The 14562-nt window shown below is 45.3% G+C and overlaps 1 protein-coding gene across 1 annotated transcript in view; it reads left to right on the top strand.

Annotated features, from left to right (window-relative positions):
- SLIT2 (slit guidance ligand 2) overlaps positions 1–14562 on the top strand; it is a 455701-nt gene that overhangs the window by 396709 nt on the left and 44430 nt on the right. Inside the window, exons 22-25 of the mRNA XM_015426100.1 lie at positions 763–834; positions 1017–1088; positions 5441–5512; positions 7246–7409. Coding sequence (XP_015281586.1) covers positions 763–834; positions 1017–1088; positions 5441–5512; positions 7246–7409 — 380 coding nt within the window. The remainder of the gene's footprint in view (positions 1–762; positions 835–1016; positions 1089–5440; positions 5513–7245; positions 7410–14562) is intronic.

The following is a 14562-nucleotide window of genomic DNA, read 5'->3' as shown; positions in this document are numbered from 1 at the left end:
GACTTCCTGCTACTGTAACTGATCTCCAGGCAGCAGAGATCAGTTCACCTGGAGAAAATGGCCATTTTGGAAGGTAAACTCTACGTCATTACCAGTGTTCCCTCTAAGCTGAGTTACTGTGAGCTAGCTCAGTTTTTTAGCCTCCGGCTCACCCGTTTCTGTCTTCGCTCAGGAAGGAGGGCTCCAGAGCAAACTAAATGTATGCAGCAGCCAAATCGCTCGCTCACAACTTTAATGCCAGCAGCTCCCAAAGTAGAGGTTTTGCTCACAAGACTCCACAGCTTAGAGGGAACACTGGTCATTAACACTCCATTGAAGTACCTCTCTTCCCCAACCCTGCCCTCCTCAAACTCTCCAGGTACTTCCCAACCCGAAGCTGGCAACCCTAACAAAGCTAAATGCACATGCACACTGTTTCAAAGATGTGCTTTTATCATCAGGCAAGAAGTCAGTCAGATATCCATTTTTACGTTAAAAATAAACCACAGGTCTTCACTTAAGCGATGGCCTCCAAAAATCTTTGTAAGGCCTTGTGCAACTCATTTTTAGGATTACTTGTCCCCCTTTTCCCATAATGATTTATTTTGCTCTTGTTCCAACCCAAATAAATGTTTCCTGGGTTTGCACCCTGCATGTAAACATCTGAATCCGATGACGTTCTGAGAAAGGTATTAATATTACTACATCTACTGATAGGATTTGGTGTCTTGAAATTTGTGCTTGCACCTTGAAGGACTAAATTTCTGACTTTGTTTTTTGTAGAGATTTAAGTAACAATCGAATCAGCACTCTCTCTAACCAGAGCTTCAGTAACATGACTCAGCTGCTTACCTTGTAAGTGTTCCATGTATAACAAAGGTTTATGGGAAGAATACTGTGTGTGCAGTTTTTAATAATAAAGCTTCTGGCTGACCCGGCTGTCTGGCAATGCTCTCTGAAGAACTCAAATGCTGCACTCAAAACTGTTTGTTTATGAGATATAGTATGATGACAGTGTCATCTTGGTGTGCTTTCAGAATTCTCAGTTACAATCGCCTCCGATGTATCCCAGCCCGAACGTTTGATGGCTTGAAATCACTTAGATTGCTGTAAGTAGTGCTGTTTAAGTACAGTTCATTCGTTTGTGCGTGGCACTTGGAAAGGCAGGCCTGCTTCCTTGTGTTGCCCAGGCAGCGGGGGGGGGGGGAGGCTCTGCCCTGTGACACTATGACAGTTACACAAATGGCAAAATGGCCTGAGAAGCTCCCGTATCAGGGCCACAGAAAAGAGGGAAATGGGCTCTTTGCATGAAGACTTCCCACATGATCCTTCTGCCACCCAGCCCCATTCCGTAATGTTGCCATTTTATACATTACCTGGGTAGTTTTGGGATCTACGGTACACCAGTGGAATAATGTATGGATTGGGTCATAGCATTTTCGTAATGTTCCTTTGCTATGACACCAGATTTAGTAATTATGTTACAGTTATTCTCTGAGTAAATAATCCATCGAGCCACATCTAGGCAAACAATTTAGAAAGTAGTCATGTATGGCTGCGAGAGTTGGACTATAAGGAAGGCCGAGCGCCGAAGAATAGATTCTTTTGAACTATGGTGCTGGAGAAGACTCTTGAGAGTCCCTTGGACTGCAAGAAGATCAAATCAGTCAATCCTAAAAGTAATCAACCCTGACTGTTCCCTGGAAGGCCAGATAATGAAACTGAAGCTAAAATACTTTGGCCCCCCAATGAGAAGGGAGCACTCACTGGAGAAGACCCTGATGCTGGGAAAGATTGAAGGTCAAAGAAGACGGGGACGGCAAAGGATGAGAGGGTTAGACAGTGTCATAGATGCAACGAACATGAAATTGAGCCAACTTCATAGGACAACGGAAGACAGTAAGGCCTGGCGTGATCTGGTCCATGGGGTCGCGAAGAGTTGGCCTCGACTGTGCGACTGAACAACAACAAAGATGTGCAAAAATGTCTGCATCCTCGAATTCCTATGAGTTCGATGCAACAAACATGAAGTCGAGCAGACGACGGAGGACAGGAGGGCCTGGCGTGATGTGGGGTCCACGGGGGTCACGAAGAGTCAGACCCGACTGTGCGACTGAACAACGACATAGTGCTCAGGCTGCTAACCCTCCTGGCCTGGAGACCACACCTCTTGCTTCAGCAGCTCTGGAGCAGCAAGAGGACATTCTGTGAGGAATAATGGGCTTGCCTTTGTACCACAGCGGTCCCGTCTCCCTTCCTTTCCTCCTGCCTACTGTAGGAAACTGTCAACGGCCACCGAGGATGCATCAAGTCTCCACCATTTTATGGCAACCCCAGCAAAAGGGGCTTTGAAGGCAAGTGGGAAGCTGAGGTGATTGGCTACTTCTGCAGAGCTGTCCTTGGTTGCCTCCCATCCAAGTACCGACCCCACTTAGCTACCAAAATCCGACGGGAATGGGCTATACCATGCTGTCTCCCCTCCCATGTAACAATGAGACAACGATGGCCAAAATCCGACGGGAATGGGCTATACCATGCTGTCTCCCCTCCCATGTAACAATGAGACAACGATGGCCAAAATCCGACGGGAATGGGCTATACCATGCTGTCTCCCCTCCCATGTAACAATGAGACAACGATGGCCAAAATCCGACGGGAATGGGCTATACCATGCTGTCTCCCCTCCCATGTAACAACAAGACAACGATGGCCAAAATCAGACGAGGATGGGCTATACCATGCTGTCTCCCCTCCCATGTAACAATGAGGCAACGATGGCCAAAATCCGACGGGAATGGGCTATACCATGCTGTCTCCCCTCCCATGTAACAATGAGACAACGATGGCCAAAATCCGACGGGAATGGGCTATACCATGCTGTCTCCCCTCCTATGTAACAATGAGGCAACGATGGCCAAAATCCGACGGGAATGGGCTATACCATGCTGTCTCCCCTCCCATGTAACAATGAGACAACGATGGCCAAACGGACCTGCTACTGTGCCTATATAATTTCTGCTTGCTGCTCTGGAACTAGCACCAAAACACAGGCAGGGCATGAGTGGAACTAAAACAGTAAAGCCGAGGCAGTGGTGGGATTTTTGAGGAGCCTGATTTATTGCAAATCGGAGTGTTCTCAGAAATACCTAAAAAAATTTTTTTTAAAAAACACCACTCGTGGAAGTCTATCTTACACAGTTGAATCATAGAATCATAGAGTTGGAAGGGACCTTCAATGTCTTCTAGTCCAACCCCTGCACAATGCAGGAAATTCACAAATACCTTCCCCCACACCCCCAGTGACCACTGTTCCATGCCCAGAAAATGACAAAAAAAAACCTCCAGGACCCCAGCCAAGCTGGCCTGGAGAAAAATTGCTTCCTGACCCCAAAGTGGCGATCAGCATTTCCCTGAGCGTGTAAGAAAGACCCACAAGAACTAAGCACTGATGCAACCCTTTCTGCCGTCCCTCTCATGATCTGCCTAAGTTCACAGGATCAGCATTGCTGTCAGATGGTCATCTAGCCGCTGCTTGAAAACCTCCAAAGAAGGAGAGCCCACCACCTCCCAAGGAACCCTGTTCCACTGAGGAACCACCTTGTCAGGAAGTTCTTCCTAATGTTTAGCCGAAAACCCTTCTGATTTAATTTCAACCTGTTGGTTCTGGTTCGATCTTCTGGTGCACCAGAAAACATGTCCTGTGCCGGAGACTGGCTAAGGAAGTTGGGCAGTTGGCCTCATATTATTGGAATGCAATGGTTGGCCATTTCACCTTCCCTGAATGTTCCGGACTGGAAAAGCCATCATCCCCAGGTGTTATTGGCCCAAAATAAGAAATGGGTGGGGTGATCCAAAGAAGTGGCATGCCGTTAGATTTGGGGTGAGTAAACAAGCCAACGTGATGATATCATTTTATAGCCTGACTAAATCTTGTGGGTAGAGAGGGGAAAGTGGGAGGGAAGGTGACATGGCATAGCCCAGTTTCATCAGGTCTCAAGAGCTAAGGAGGGTTGGTACTTGGAAGGGAGACCACCCAGGAAGGCTCTGCAGAGGAAGGCCATGGGCAAACCACTCAGCTTCTCATTTGCTTTGAAAGCCACTTGCTGGGGCCGCCATAAGTTGTCTGCGACTTCTTGATGGTACCCTTTTCTGGGAAAATATCGTTTTGATCGCGAAAACCTGAATTCTTTTGCAAATAACCGAAGCAGTACATATATAGCCCTGTTGTGATAAAAGTGATAATATTGCAGATAAATATATATTGACAAAACTCAGTGTTATACAGTGAGTGTTGGCTGTTTATGTTTGTTTCATTATTATTTTATTATTGTTGTATTGGTTGAAATGATTGATAATAATAAAAATTGGGGGGGGAATAAGTTGGCTGCGACCTGATTACACTTTGCACATGTACGCAGAGGAAGGAGCTTGGAGCTTATGCATCTAATGGTGGCTATTTGGCGGCTGTGAGGGTCTCTCTGTGGTCCTTTCCGCACTAGACCTTAAATCCTGGTTCAACCCTGTCCCCGAACTTACATTCTACACTACACGCTAGTTCACCCCTGTAATTATCTCGGGGTATTTTTACATTCTACACTGCACGCGAGTTCACCCCTGTAATTATCTCGGGGTATTTTTACATTCTACACTACACGCTAGTTCACCCCTGTAATTATCTCGGGGTATTTTTACATTCTACACTGCATGCGAGTTCACCCCTGTAATTATCTCGGGGTATTTTTACATTCTACACTACACGCGAGTTCACCCCTGTAATTATCTCAGGGTATTTTTACATTCTACACTGCACGCGAGTTCACCCCTGTAGTTACCTCAGGGTATTTTTTGTTTCCACACTACACGCTAGTTCACCCCTGTAATTATCTCGGGGTATTTTTACATTCTACACTGCACGCGAGTTCACCCCTGTAATTATCTCGGGGTATTTTTACATTCTACACTACACGCGAGTTCACCCCTGTAATTATCTCAGGGTATTTTTACATTCTACACTGCACTCGAGTTCACCCCTGTAGTTACCTCAGGGTATTTTTTGTTTCCACATTACACTAAGGCCACCCCGTTTTCACCCCATACCTGTCCCGGGATAAATGGATGCTGTTATAACCAAGGTTAAATGCAAGGTATTGTGTCGCAAGTTGAATTCTGATAAAACTAGGGATGAGATCCAAGTGCAGAAAGGACCTGAGAGTCAACATGCATCCTGCCCAGGTTAAAGAGGTTTATAGTGCCATTCTAATCACAGTTAATTAAAGTCAGTGGGCTTTGAAGGGTGTAATTCTGCTTAGGATGGAACTGTTAGGTGCCCAGACATTCTTCGGGGGTTTTTGAGCTCCTCCAGGCTCCTTTGCAAAGCAACTAGGGGTACGTTTAATGCTGTAAATTAAAGCAGTGCTTCCTCATTTGCGTCCATGGATAATTTTATATCTCATTTGCTTAGGTCTTTGCATGGCAATGATATTTCCGTTGTACCTGAAGGTGCTTTTAATGATCTTTCAGCATTATCCCATCTGTGAGTATCACCTCTAAGCCAATATTTACATTAATATTCTGACTGTGCAGTTAACATCCGGATCCTGACTTTTTAAATTTGCATTGTTCCTGGAAACAGTTGTCTGATGGCTCTGCTATGACTCCACAACGTATTGCTATATAGTGGTGTGCCTGTGCTATCAGTCACCTGTGTTGTGAGAATGTAGTTACTGTTGGAGTTAATCTTCCATCTGGGCTATAAGGCGAGCTAGATGTTCACAGCCACAGGAAATGAAGAGGGGTTCACAGTTTAAATTATTACGTAACTTCCTGTTTAAACAATTACCCTTGATAAACATTTATCTGTTTTCTGCCCTTTAAAAAGATAAATGTTCATCATTCATCTTTCTGTAAGTCCATAAGCCTACATTTATGTTAATATTCAAACTGGGCAAATCATATTTGAACACACACAGAATGCCTTGTGATAAATGAAAGCTGAAATTAGGATCTCAAGTCTCCCACAACCCACCTAAACAGTTTAATGGGACTTCAGATAGCATGTCAGATCTCATACATTTATGCTTTGTGGAAGGTGCTCACTCGTAAAAATTTGAAGAGGGGCTTCCATGGTGATCTCACAAAATATAATTTGTTCATTCACTCATGTCAGTTTAAAGCCCACACTGCCGTGAGCTTGCATTAAGCCTCTTCTGAAGTTTGCAGCAAGATCTTAACTGGCATGGGAAATCTGTTCTTCCCTGATGAGTAGGTCTCTTGATCTTCCTGCTTGGTGTCTCTGTCTGACAACATCACGGTCCTCAAATCTTCTCCTTCCATAATTCTCTTGATAGAACAGAGATTCCTAATCAGTCCTTTTCCCATGAGAAACAGGCAGAAAAATGTGGGGCAGGAGTAAAAAGTAAAGGTAAAGGTTCCCTTGCTCGAAAGCCAGTCAAATCCGACTCTAGGGTTGCGGTGCTCATCTCCGTTACAAAGCCGAAGAGCCAGCGCTGTCCGAAGACGTTTCCGTGGTCATGTGGCCGGCATGACTCAACACCAAGGCGCACGGAACGCTGTTACCTTCCCACCGAAGTGGTCCCTATTTATCTACTTGCAATTTCTTGCTTTCGAACTGCTAGGTTGGCAGGAGCTGGAACTAGAGACAGGAGCTCACCCTGTCTTGCAGCACCCGGGTCTTGAACCGCTGAACTACTGACCTTCCACAGCCTGCAGTTCAGCGTCTTAACCACTTGAGCCACCGCAGGAGTAAAGACTGATTAATGGATGGGAAAAGGTCCAGTTCTTCAGTTGCATAGAAAAGTTCTAGGTGCTTTCTTTTCTTTCCCTCCATAAAAGAATGCTGGATTTTTACCTCATATTTTCTTTCTCTCTTCATTACTTGTGTCTTAAGATCCATTTTCCTATATATCTGTAGAATCCAAAATCATCCCCCCTCCCGCATCCCAAAATTTATGCATACTTTTGCCGATGAAATAATGAAAGTGACTTTCTTAATATATAGCTACATTGGTCTGGGAAATCCCACATTGTTTTTCACTTGTGCAGTCCCACTTTTTGAAGTTAGGAACGATATCAAATGGGCAACAGAGTTTTCCTACTAGCCAGTTTTGAATCAGAGACCCATATTTCCATATAAATTAATGTATGCCTCGCTTTGGAATGTTTTCTGCTACACTTTTTATTCAGGTGAAACTCTGAGAGTGTGCCTATGAAGTACTTATTAATTGTTTTTCTTTTTATGGTCTGCAGTGCCATCGGAGCGAATCCACTGCACTGCGATTGTGCCATGCAATGGTTGTCTGACTGGGTAAAATCAGAGTACAAGGAACCAGGCATAGCCCGATGTGCTGGTCCCGGGGAAATGGCTGACAAACTACTTCTTACTACTCCGTCCAAAAAATTTACTTGTCAAGGTACAGCTTGGGTTTTTGGGTTTTGGTTTCCGCAGGGGTCGTTTCGTAGAAAAAGAGCTAGGGGAACTCATTAGCATAACTCATTAGCATATACCACACCCCCTGACATCACCGGAAGTGTGTCATAAGGCCACACCCCCTGACATCACTGGAAGTGTGTCATAAGGCCACATACCCCGCCCCCAACGGTCCCGGCCGCCGCCGGCGGCCTTGCAGCTCCACTGCCGAGCCCCATGAGGGGCCCGGCGGTGGACCTGCAAGGCCGGCGGGAGTGCAAGGAAGCCCCGCGAAGGCCCTCCCTGGCCCCAGGCAGGCAGGGGTGGAGAGAGGCAGGGAGGAAGCAACTTACCCTCCCTCTTCTCCTGCCTCCTCCTCATTAAAGGGGGGCGGAAGCGGGGCGGCCGGAAGCAGGGGGTGGGGCTTCGTCATGTGCCCCGCCCCCCTTACCTCACCCGGGGGAACTGCGATCCCCCGCGATCCCCCCCGAAATGACCTCTGGGTTTCCGATTGTCCACAATCCAGAATCAGTGGTGATAGTTTATTAAGTAAACAGTGCTGAAGCAGAAAAGTAGTTGTCTTGGCCATATGCTCAGCACAGTGTTGCTTATCAGTGAAGCAGAGACATCTCACCCAAAGTTTTCACAATATTGAAGTGCCTGAGCTGAATAGGGTTCCCAACCTCCAGGTGGTAGCTGGAGATCTCCCAGATGACAGAGATCAGTTCACCTGGAGAAAATGGTCACTTTGGAAAGTGGACTCTATGGCATTGCTCTCCACCGAAGTCCCCCCTCCCCAAACCCTGACTTCCTCAGGCCCCACCCCCAAAATCTCCAATTATTTCCCAGCCTGGAGCTGGAAACCCTAGTGCTGAAGGATGTTGCACCCTCCATAAACAGAGAAGGCCTGTTTCTAATCACAGTCCCCTGATCCGTTTTACTCATATTTGTTGTGTTAATGCTTTATGCTTTTGCATCTGCTTAAATGCAGTGTAGGGTTGCCAAGTGGGTTTTTCCTGGCGGCGGGGGGCTCCCGGACGGCGTCCCCCACGCGCATGCCGCATGCACGTCAGCCGGATGTGATGTGCTGACGCTGGGCACGCTGGGGGCGGGGCCACAGCCATCTGAGGGGAAAACATAGAGTTTTCCCCTCAGATGGCTGTGGCCCCGCCCCCAGCGTGCCCGGTGACAGCATGTTACATCCAGCTGGCGTGCACGCCGGGGTGGGGTTTCCCCCGGGGCCCGATTCCGCGGCGGCGGAAATCGGGCCTCAAAAGCGGGGGGAAATCCGCCCCCGGGGGGACTTAACAGCCCTAATGCAGTGGGTCACGTGGCTTTCACGTACTTAAACATTTCTTCTATGAAAGTGGAGTATATAACAGTCGAGATGCCAGGAAATTAACTCTTCCAAACTCTCCTTCAATGGTATTTCGTTCACTCTTTCTTTTTAAAAAGCAAACAAACTGGAAGTGACATCATATGCAGAAGTCCCTATTTATTGGAATTGGTCTCTTTGGAGTCTTCGACAGCCATTCTCATTCTCCAGTTATGGCCATTTGCACAAATAGCTTATTGACATTCTCTTACTGTATATTTTCCTGATATCCCCCTGCAGATAGTCAATTGTTTTGCTATCCTTTATTGCTTTTGGTTGATCATATGATCAACCATATGATAAATCTGCAAAGAGGTTCACGATGGAGACATATAAGAGTCTGTGTTTTTAACAATTGAGATTTAACAGGATACATTTCTTGCCATCGTGTTGAATGCTGAATCCCTGGGGTTCACCTGGCTTTGCTTTGGTCTTGTATACAAGCTCAAATTTAAGAATGAACTATTACTATCAAGTGCAGCTATGTAGAGATGAACATGAACCTGACTGTATTTTTAAAATTATTATTATTATTATTGTAAACCGATTCTTTGCTTGAGTTGCTTATTATCCATTAGGGAAATGGTGGTGTCATCATCAGAGATTGTTTAAGGTGCAAATTCCCAACTACAATTCATTTAGTTTCCTTTGTTTGCCTAATCAGAATAGCCAATGAGAAACCACAGTTTAGAGTTAGGACCAGTGCTCCCTCTAAGCTGTGGAGTCTTGTGAGCAAAAAATCTACTTTGTGAGCTACCGGCATTTAAGTTGTGAGCGATTGATTTGGCTACTGCATAAATTAGTTAGCTCTGGAGCTATCCTGCATGAGCTAAGCTAAAAATCTGTGAGCTGCAGGCTATAAAACTGTGAGCTAGCTCACACTAACTCAGCTTAGAGGGAACACTGGTTAGGACATCCTTGGCTCACCCCCCTTGGTATCTTAAATAGATTATTTTTGCCCATTTTATGAATCAGTCACTAAATTTAAATGCTTTAAGGCAGGATATCAAGGGTGCTTTGATTTAAAAAATGTTACCTAGATGTGTCAGTAGAAATATCGCGGGGTGAAGAGCATACTTCCATGGCTAATTTCTTTCATAGAGTATTCACCCCAGTTCCATGCACAATATTTCTTTTGGAGCATCCTATCTAACAGGCTTTCACTTTTTACTTCTGGCATTTCAAAATCCATCCTCTGCTTCAAGAAGTTCCAGGGCCTTGTGGTTTTCTTATACCAGGTAAGAATGTCAAGTGCCCTTAACTGGATGTCCTGCTTTACGACAAGACCTTCTGACCTACCTTACATGTTATCCAAGCAAATTTTTTTCCTCATCATGCACGCCTGTATCTTTTGGTCCTTCCCATTTGCTTGGATGATCTTTGTGGGTGATTCTTACCCTCACCCTGAAACGTTAAAAGTTGTGCATTCATAACCCCGTTAAATGACATCTGCTCCCACCACCTGGCTGTATTCTCCAGAAGAGTTGCCAACAGGCCTGGAGAAAAACAACTTGACCCTTTGGTGGAGGCTTAATGTGCAAAAAACGGTCAGAAATGCAGAAATGGGCAACTGAAGGTTTTCATGGCATGGAGGTAAATGACGTCACCGGGTGAATAATATCCAGTTAAGACTCCATTAAAAGGACAGGATTTTTTTTTTCTCTCCAGGCCATTGGCAACTCTGTTCTTTGGTAACCACAGTTGTTTCGATATCTGCATTCCAACTTTCCTTCCCTGTTCCTTTGTATTGGAGAAGCTGATTTTATATATGTGGACTTTCTGGTGGTTTGGTTTCTTACATCCCTTTCCTAAATCCCTTCTTCACTCATACTGATCTTCCACTACTCCAGCACTACTTCTTCTACTCCAGCCATCAGGTCACGTCAAACTTATGGCATCCCTGTGAATTAATGACTTCCAAAACATCCTATCGTTCACAGCCTTGCTCAAGCCTTGCAAACGGAGGGCCCTCGTGGCTTCCTCGATTGAGTCCATCCATCTCCTGTTGGGTCTTCCTCTTTTCCTGCTGCCTTCCACTTTTCTTAGCATTATTATCCTTTCCAATAACTCAGGAATAAAATGATCAGCCAAAATATGCAATTAGGCGATGATGCAGTGCAATCTAGCGGTGATTGGCCACTGAAGATCTGATTGATTGTGCAGATTTTTAAGAAGTAGCTTTAGTAGCATTTGCCACCACAGCACAAGGATCTAAAAATAAGCTGTGTGTAAAGGTAAAGGTTCCCTTGCTCGAAAGCCAGTCTAATCCGACTCTAGGGTTGCGGTGCTCATCTCCGTTTCAAAGCCGAAGAGCCAGCGCTGTCCGAAGATGTTTCTGTGGTCATGTGGCCGGCATGACTAAACACCAAGCCACACGGAACGCTGTTACCTTCCCACCAAAGTGGTACCTATTTATCTACTTGCAATTTCTTGCTTTCGAATTGCTAGGGTGGCAGGAAAGCTGTGTGTATGCAATAACATATTTTCAAATATGTTCATTTAAAAATGCCTCCTGCTAAACAAGCTTCTGCCTGAAATGTTGAAGAGTTACTATTAGAATTATGCATGACCTTAGTCCCTGAGATTTTGTGGTGGGCTCTCTCTCTACTGACAGCCATTTTGGGGATGCACCCACCCCTCCAGTGTCAGAATTGCAGAGGTGCCCACAGGCTGAAAAGGTCTGGAGATGCCGGTGTTAGAACATTCCATGTCATACTTAAAAACTAAAAGTTATATTACGACTTAACAATATGAACTAGAAGAACGGACAAGGTGCATGAAATGATAACAACTGTGGAAAATTTGAAATAATAAAAGAAGACAAAGACCATCCCAAAACGTTTCTGCATGTAAATTTATCACAGCTTCCACTAAGATATGAGACCGTGTCACCAGTTCAGGCCCCAATTGGCACAATGCTTCATCCAGTCAATTTAGCCATTCGGGCTAGCTTTTCTCTTGCAAATTAAGCTTCTCCCTCTTATGTTCCAGTTCCTCCCATATCCTCTCCATAGGATCAGAGGTATGAAAAAGAGGGATCTTTCAGATCCTTTAAATCAGCAATAATTCCGGTTAAAAGAAGAAAATGTGTATTCAGCACTGGAAAGCTTAAATCTATTGTCTGGGGAAAAAAAGAACTCAAAGGAAACAAACATTAGTAGTTAAATTCAGTCGTGTTGGTCTGAAGCAATAGAACAATGCTTGAGTCCAGTGGCACCTTTAAGACCAACAAAGTTTAATTCCGGGTATAAGCTTTCGTGTACATGGACACACCGTTTCAGATACAAAGAATCTGAAGAAGTATCTGAAGAAATGTGTATGCACACGGAAAGTTATACCCAGGATTAAACTTTGTTGGTCTTAAAGGCGCCACTGGACTCAAACTAGATGGTTTTGACTTGTACGGTAACAGGCTGGAAAACAGGTATATCCCAGTCAGACAGATCACAGTGGTCAACGATAATCTCATTAGTGGGCCCGTTTCTCTTACAGTCAGAATGTTCAAAGTTCTCATAACATCCTCTCTGAATAGTAGGTTTGCATGCCAGGGTCTCATTTCCAGAATCTATTTATTTATGTAAGAAGACGGTGGGGGTACAGAAAAGAAAAGCAAAAGGGGAAAGGGGGGTTATACGCCATAATTGCATTTGCTGAGAACAGTCATATAATATGGAATGTGTAAGACAGAAAACATATATAATAAATATGCAAATAAGACAGAAAATATTATTCTTTGCATCCCCTTTGTTATAATTTAAACTTAAAACATTGAATACAATCATATCCCAATAGAATTTAAACTTAAAATGTTGGATTTAAATTTAAAATGTTGAATACAATTGTATCCCAATAGAAGTAAGAACTGTAGGGTCTTCTGAAGGAATACCAAAATGAAAATGTTCTTTCCTTAAATCCTCCATTTCAGCATTACGACGAGATTCTCAATTAGTTGTCCCGTACTATCCAGCTCTGTGAAAGCTGTCCAAGCGCAGATCTACTGGCAGCTCCACTACATTTTTCTGAAGTATTACTGTCTTAGGGGAAGTTTCCAAATATAAACCTTCACAGGTGTAATTTCGTATCATTACAAAATAAGTTATCATTAGCATAACTTATTAGCAGAACTTATTTGCATATGTCACACCCTCTGACATCACCGGAAGTGTGTCAGAAGGCAACACCCACTGCTCAGGCTCCACTGGACTGTTTTGGATTGCTAGCTATGGGGGGGGGGGGGGGAGGCATGAGATGCACAGATCTGCCCTCACAGAGGAGGGAGAGCTTGTACCTGAAGGCGGGGCTGTGGGGGGGGGGCTCTGCAACTTACCTGGCTGCTTCTTGCTCCTCGTGGCCCGACTGAGGGCTGCTGGAAGGGGGGGCTTGTTGCATGTGCCCGCCCCCTTGGCTCCTTACTGCCGGAGCTCCGCTCCTGTGCGCTCCCGCAGGAAATGACCCCTGCATAAGAACTATAGCAGTGGAGCCACTGAAAACAGTAGCTATCTCCGGGGAGTTTATTTCTCTCTTTACCACAAGTCCTGAAGTTCCCCCTTGTACCAAATTTGGGCTAAAGAGTATGGTGGTAGCATTTTGTGATGCTAAAGGGAGCAGTGCACGCAGCACAGTTTCCCATTGAAACATCAAAATCCCATAAGACACAGTTACACATAGGGAGAAGATGAAGATCATTGGTAAAGTTCCTAGGAAGCAAAATCTCTAAATTCTTCAGGGCATGCTTTAATAAACGAGAGGCTGACCCCAGACTGTGTTCTTTAATGGCCTCCTTACATTCCAAATTGCTGTTCCTGCAACCGCAGCCTCAGTACTGTTTGGTGATAGGTACCTCTGCACATTCATGAGGAAGAGGAGTCTTTTTACAGTTATCAATAGACAGAATCCTCTCCTTCCCAGCAGAGACTAGCACAATAATTTGTAGGATTCAGTACCTTAGTAATAACCTGAGTGGTGGCTTTTTCCCATTTTGGGCCTCAGCTGTAGATCCTTGTGTATTATTTGATATTGTGTTTAATTGCCCAACAATAGGAATCCAAACCTTAGACACCAAACGCAAATCTGCCCCCCCTCGGGGGGGGAGCTGTTCCCTTGCCTCATCATAGAGGGTAACTCTCTCCAAACGATCATCTGCATCACTGGAGACCAAGTTCTCTAGGCGATTACTTCGTAGGTTTGCCAGCTCTGGGTTGGGAAATACCAGGAGATTTTAGGGGTGGAGCCCAGGGGAGGCAAGGTGTGGGGAAGGGAGGGACCTCAGCCATAGAATCCATCCTCCAAAGCAGCCATTTTCTCCGGGAGAACTGATCTTGGTCGTCTCGAGATCAGCTGTTATAGTGGTAGATCTCCAGGTGCCACCTGGAAGTTGGCAACTGTGGTACTCCGCTCAGCCCCCTAAATCAACTGGTAAGGCATCAGTCCATCACTAGCATGAGTCACATTGTGAAGGCATAATTCCACCTCTAGTGTGAGGCAGTACCGCTTTTGCCGCCTAAGCGCACATCTGTGTGTGGGGTGGTCTTTCTACAAGGCCTACTGCCTGAATTCCTAAGCCAGGGGTTGTGGGTTTGGGTCCCATCTGGGGTGCCACCTGAAACAGATGTCTTTTTAGGGAGGCTGGGCAAGTCAGGAACACAGAAAGCCACCAGCGCTAGCTGGTCCTGTCGTGTTTTTCTCAGTCCCCATCCAAGCAATGTTTCATCCACTCCATCCCATAGTTCCAGCCTTTCCAATTACCTTTTCCTTTAACGGCCCTCTTAAATCTTTTCAGCTG

Source organism: Gekko japonicus, unplaced genomic scaffold (genome assembly GCF_001447785.1).
Source record: "Gekko japonicus isolate JY-2015 unplaced genomic scaffold, Gekko_japonicus_V1.1 scaffold120, whole genome shotgun sequence".
Classification (NCBI taxonomy): domain Eukaryota; kingdom Metazoa; phylum Chordata; class Lepidosauria; order Squamata; family Gekkonidae; genus Gekko; species Gekko japonicus.
This window is presented reverse-complemented; position numbering and strand designations above follow the sequence as displayed.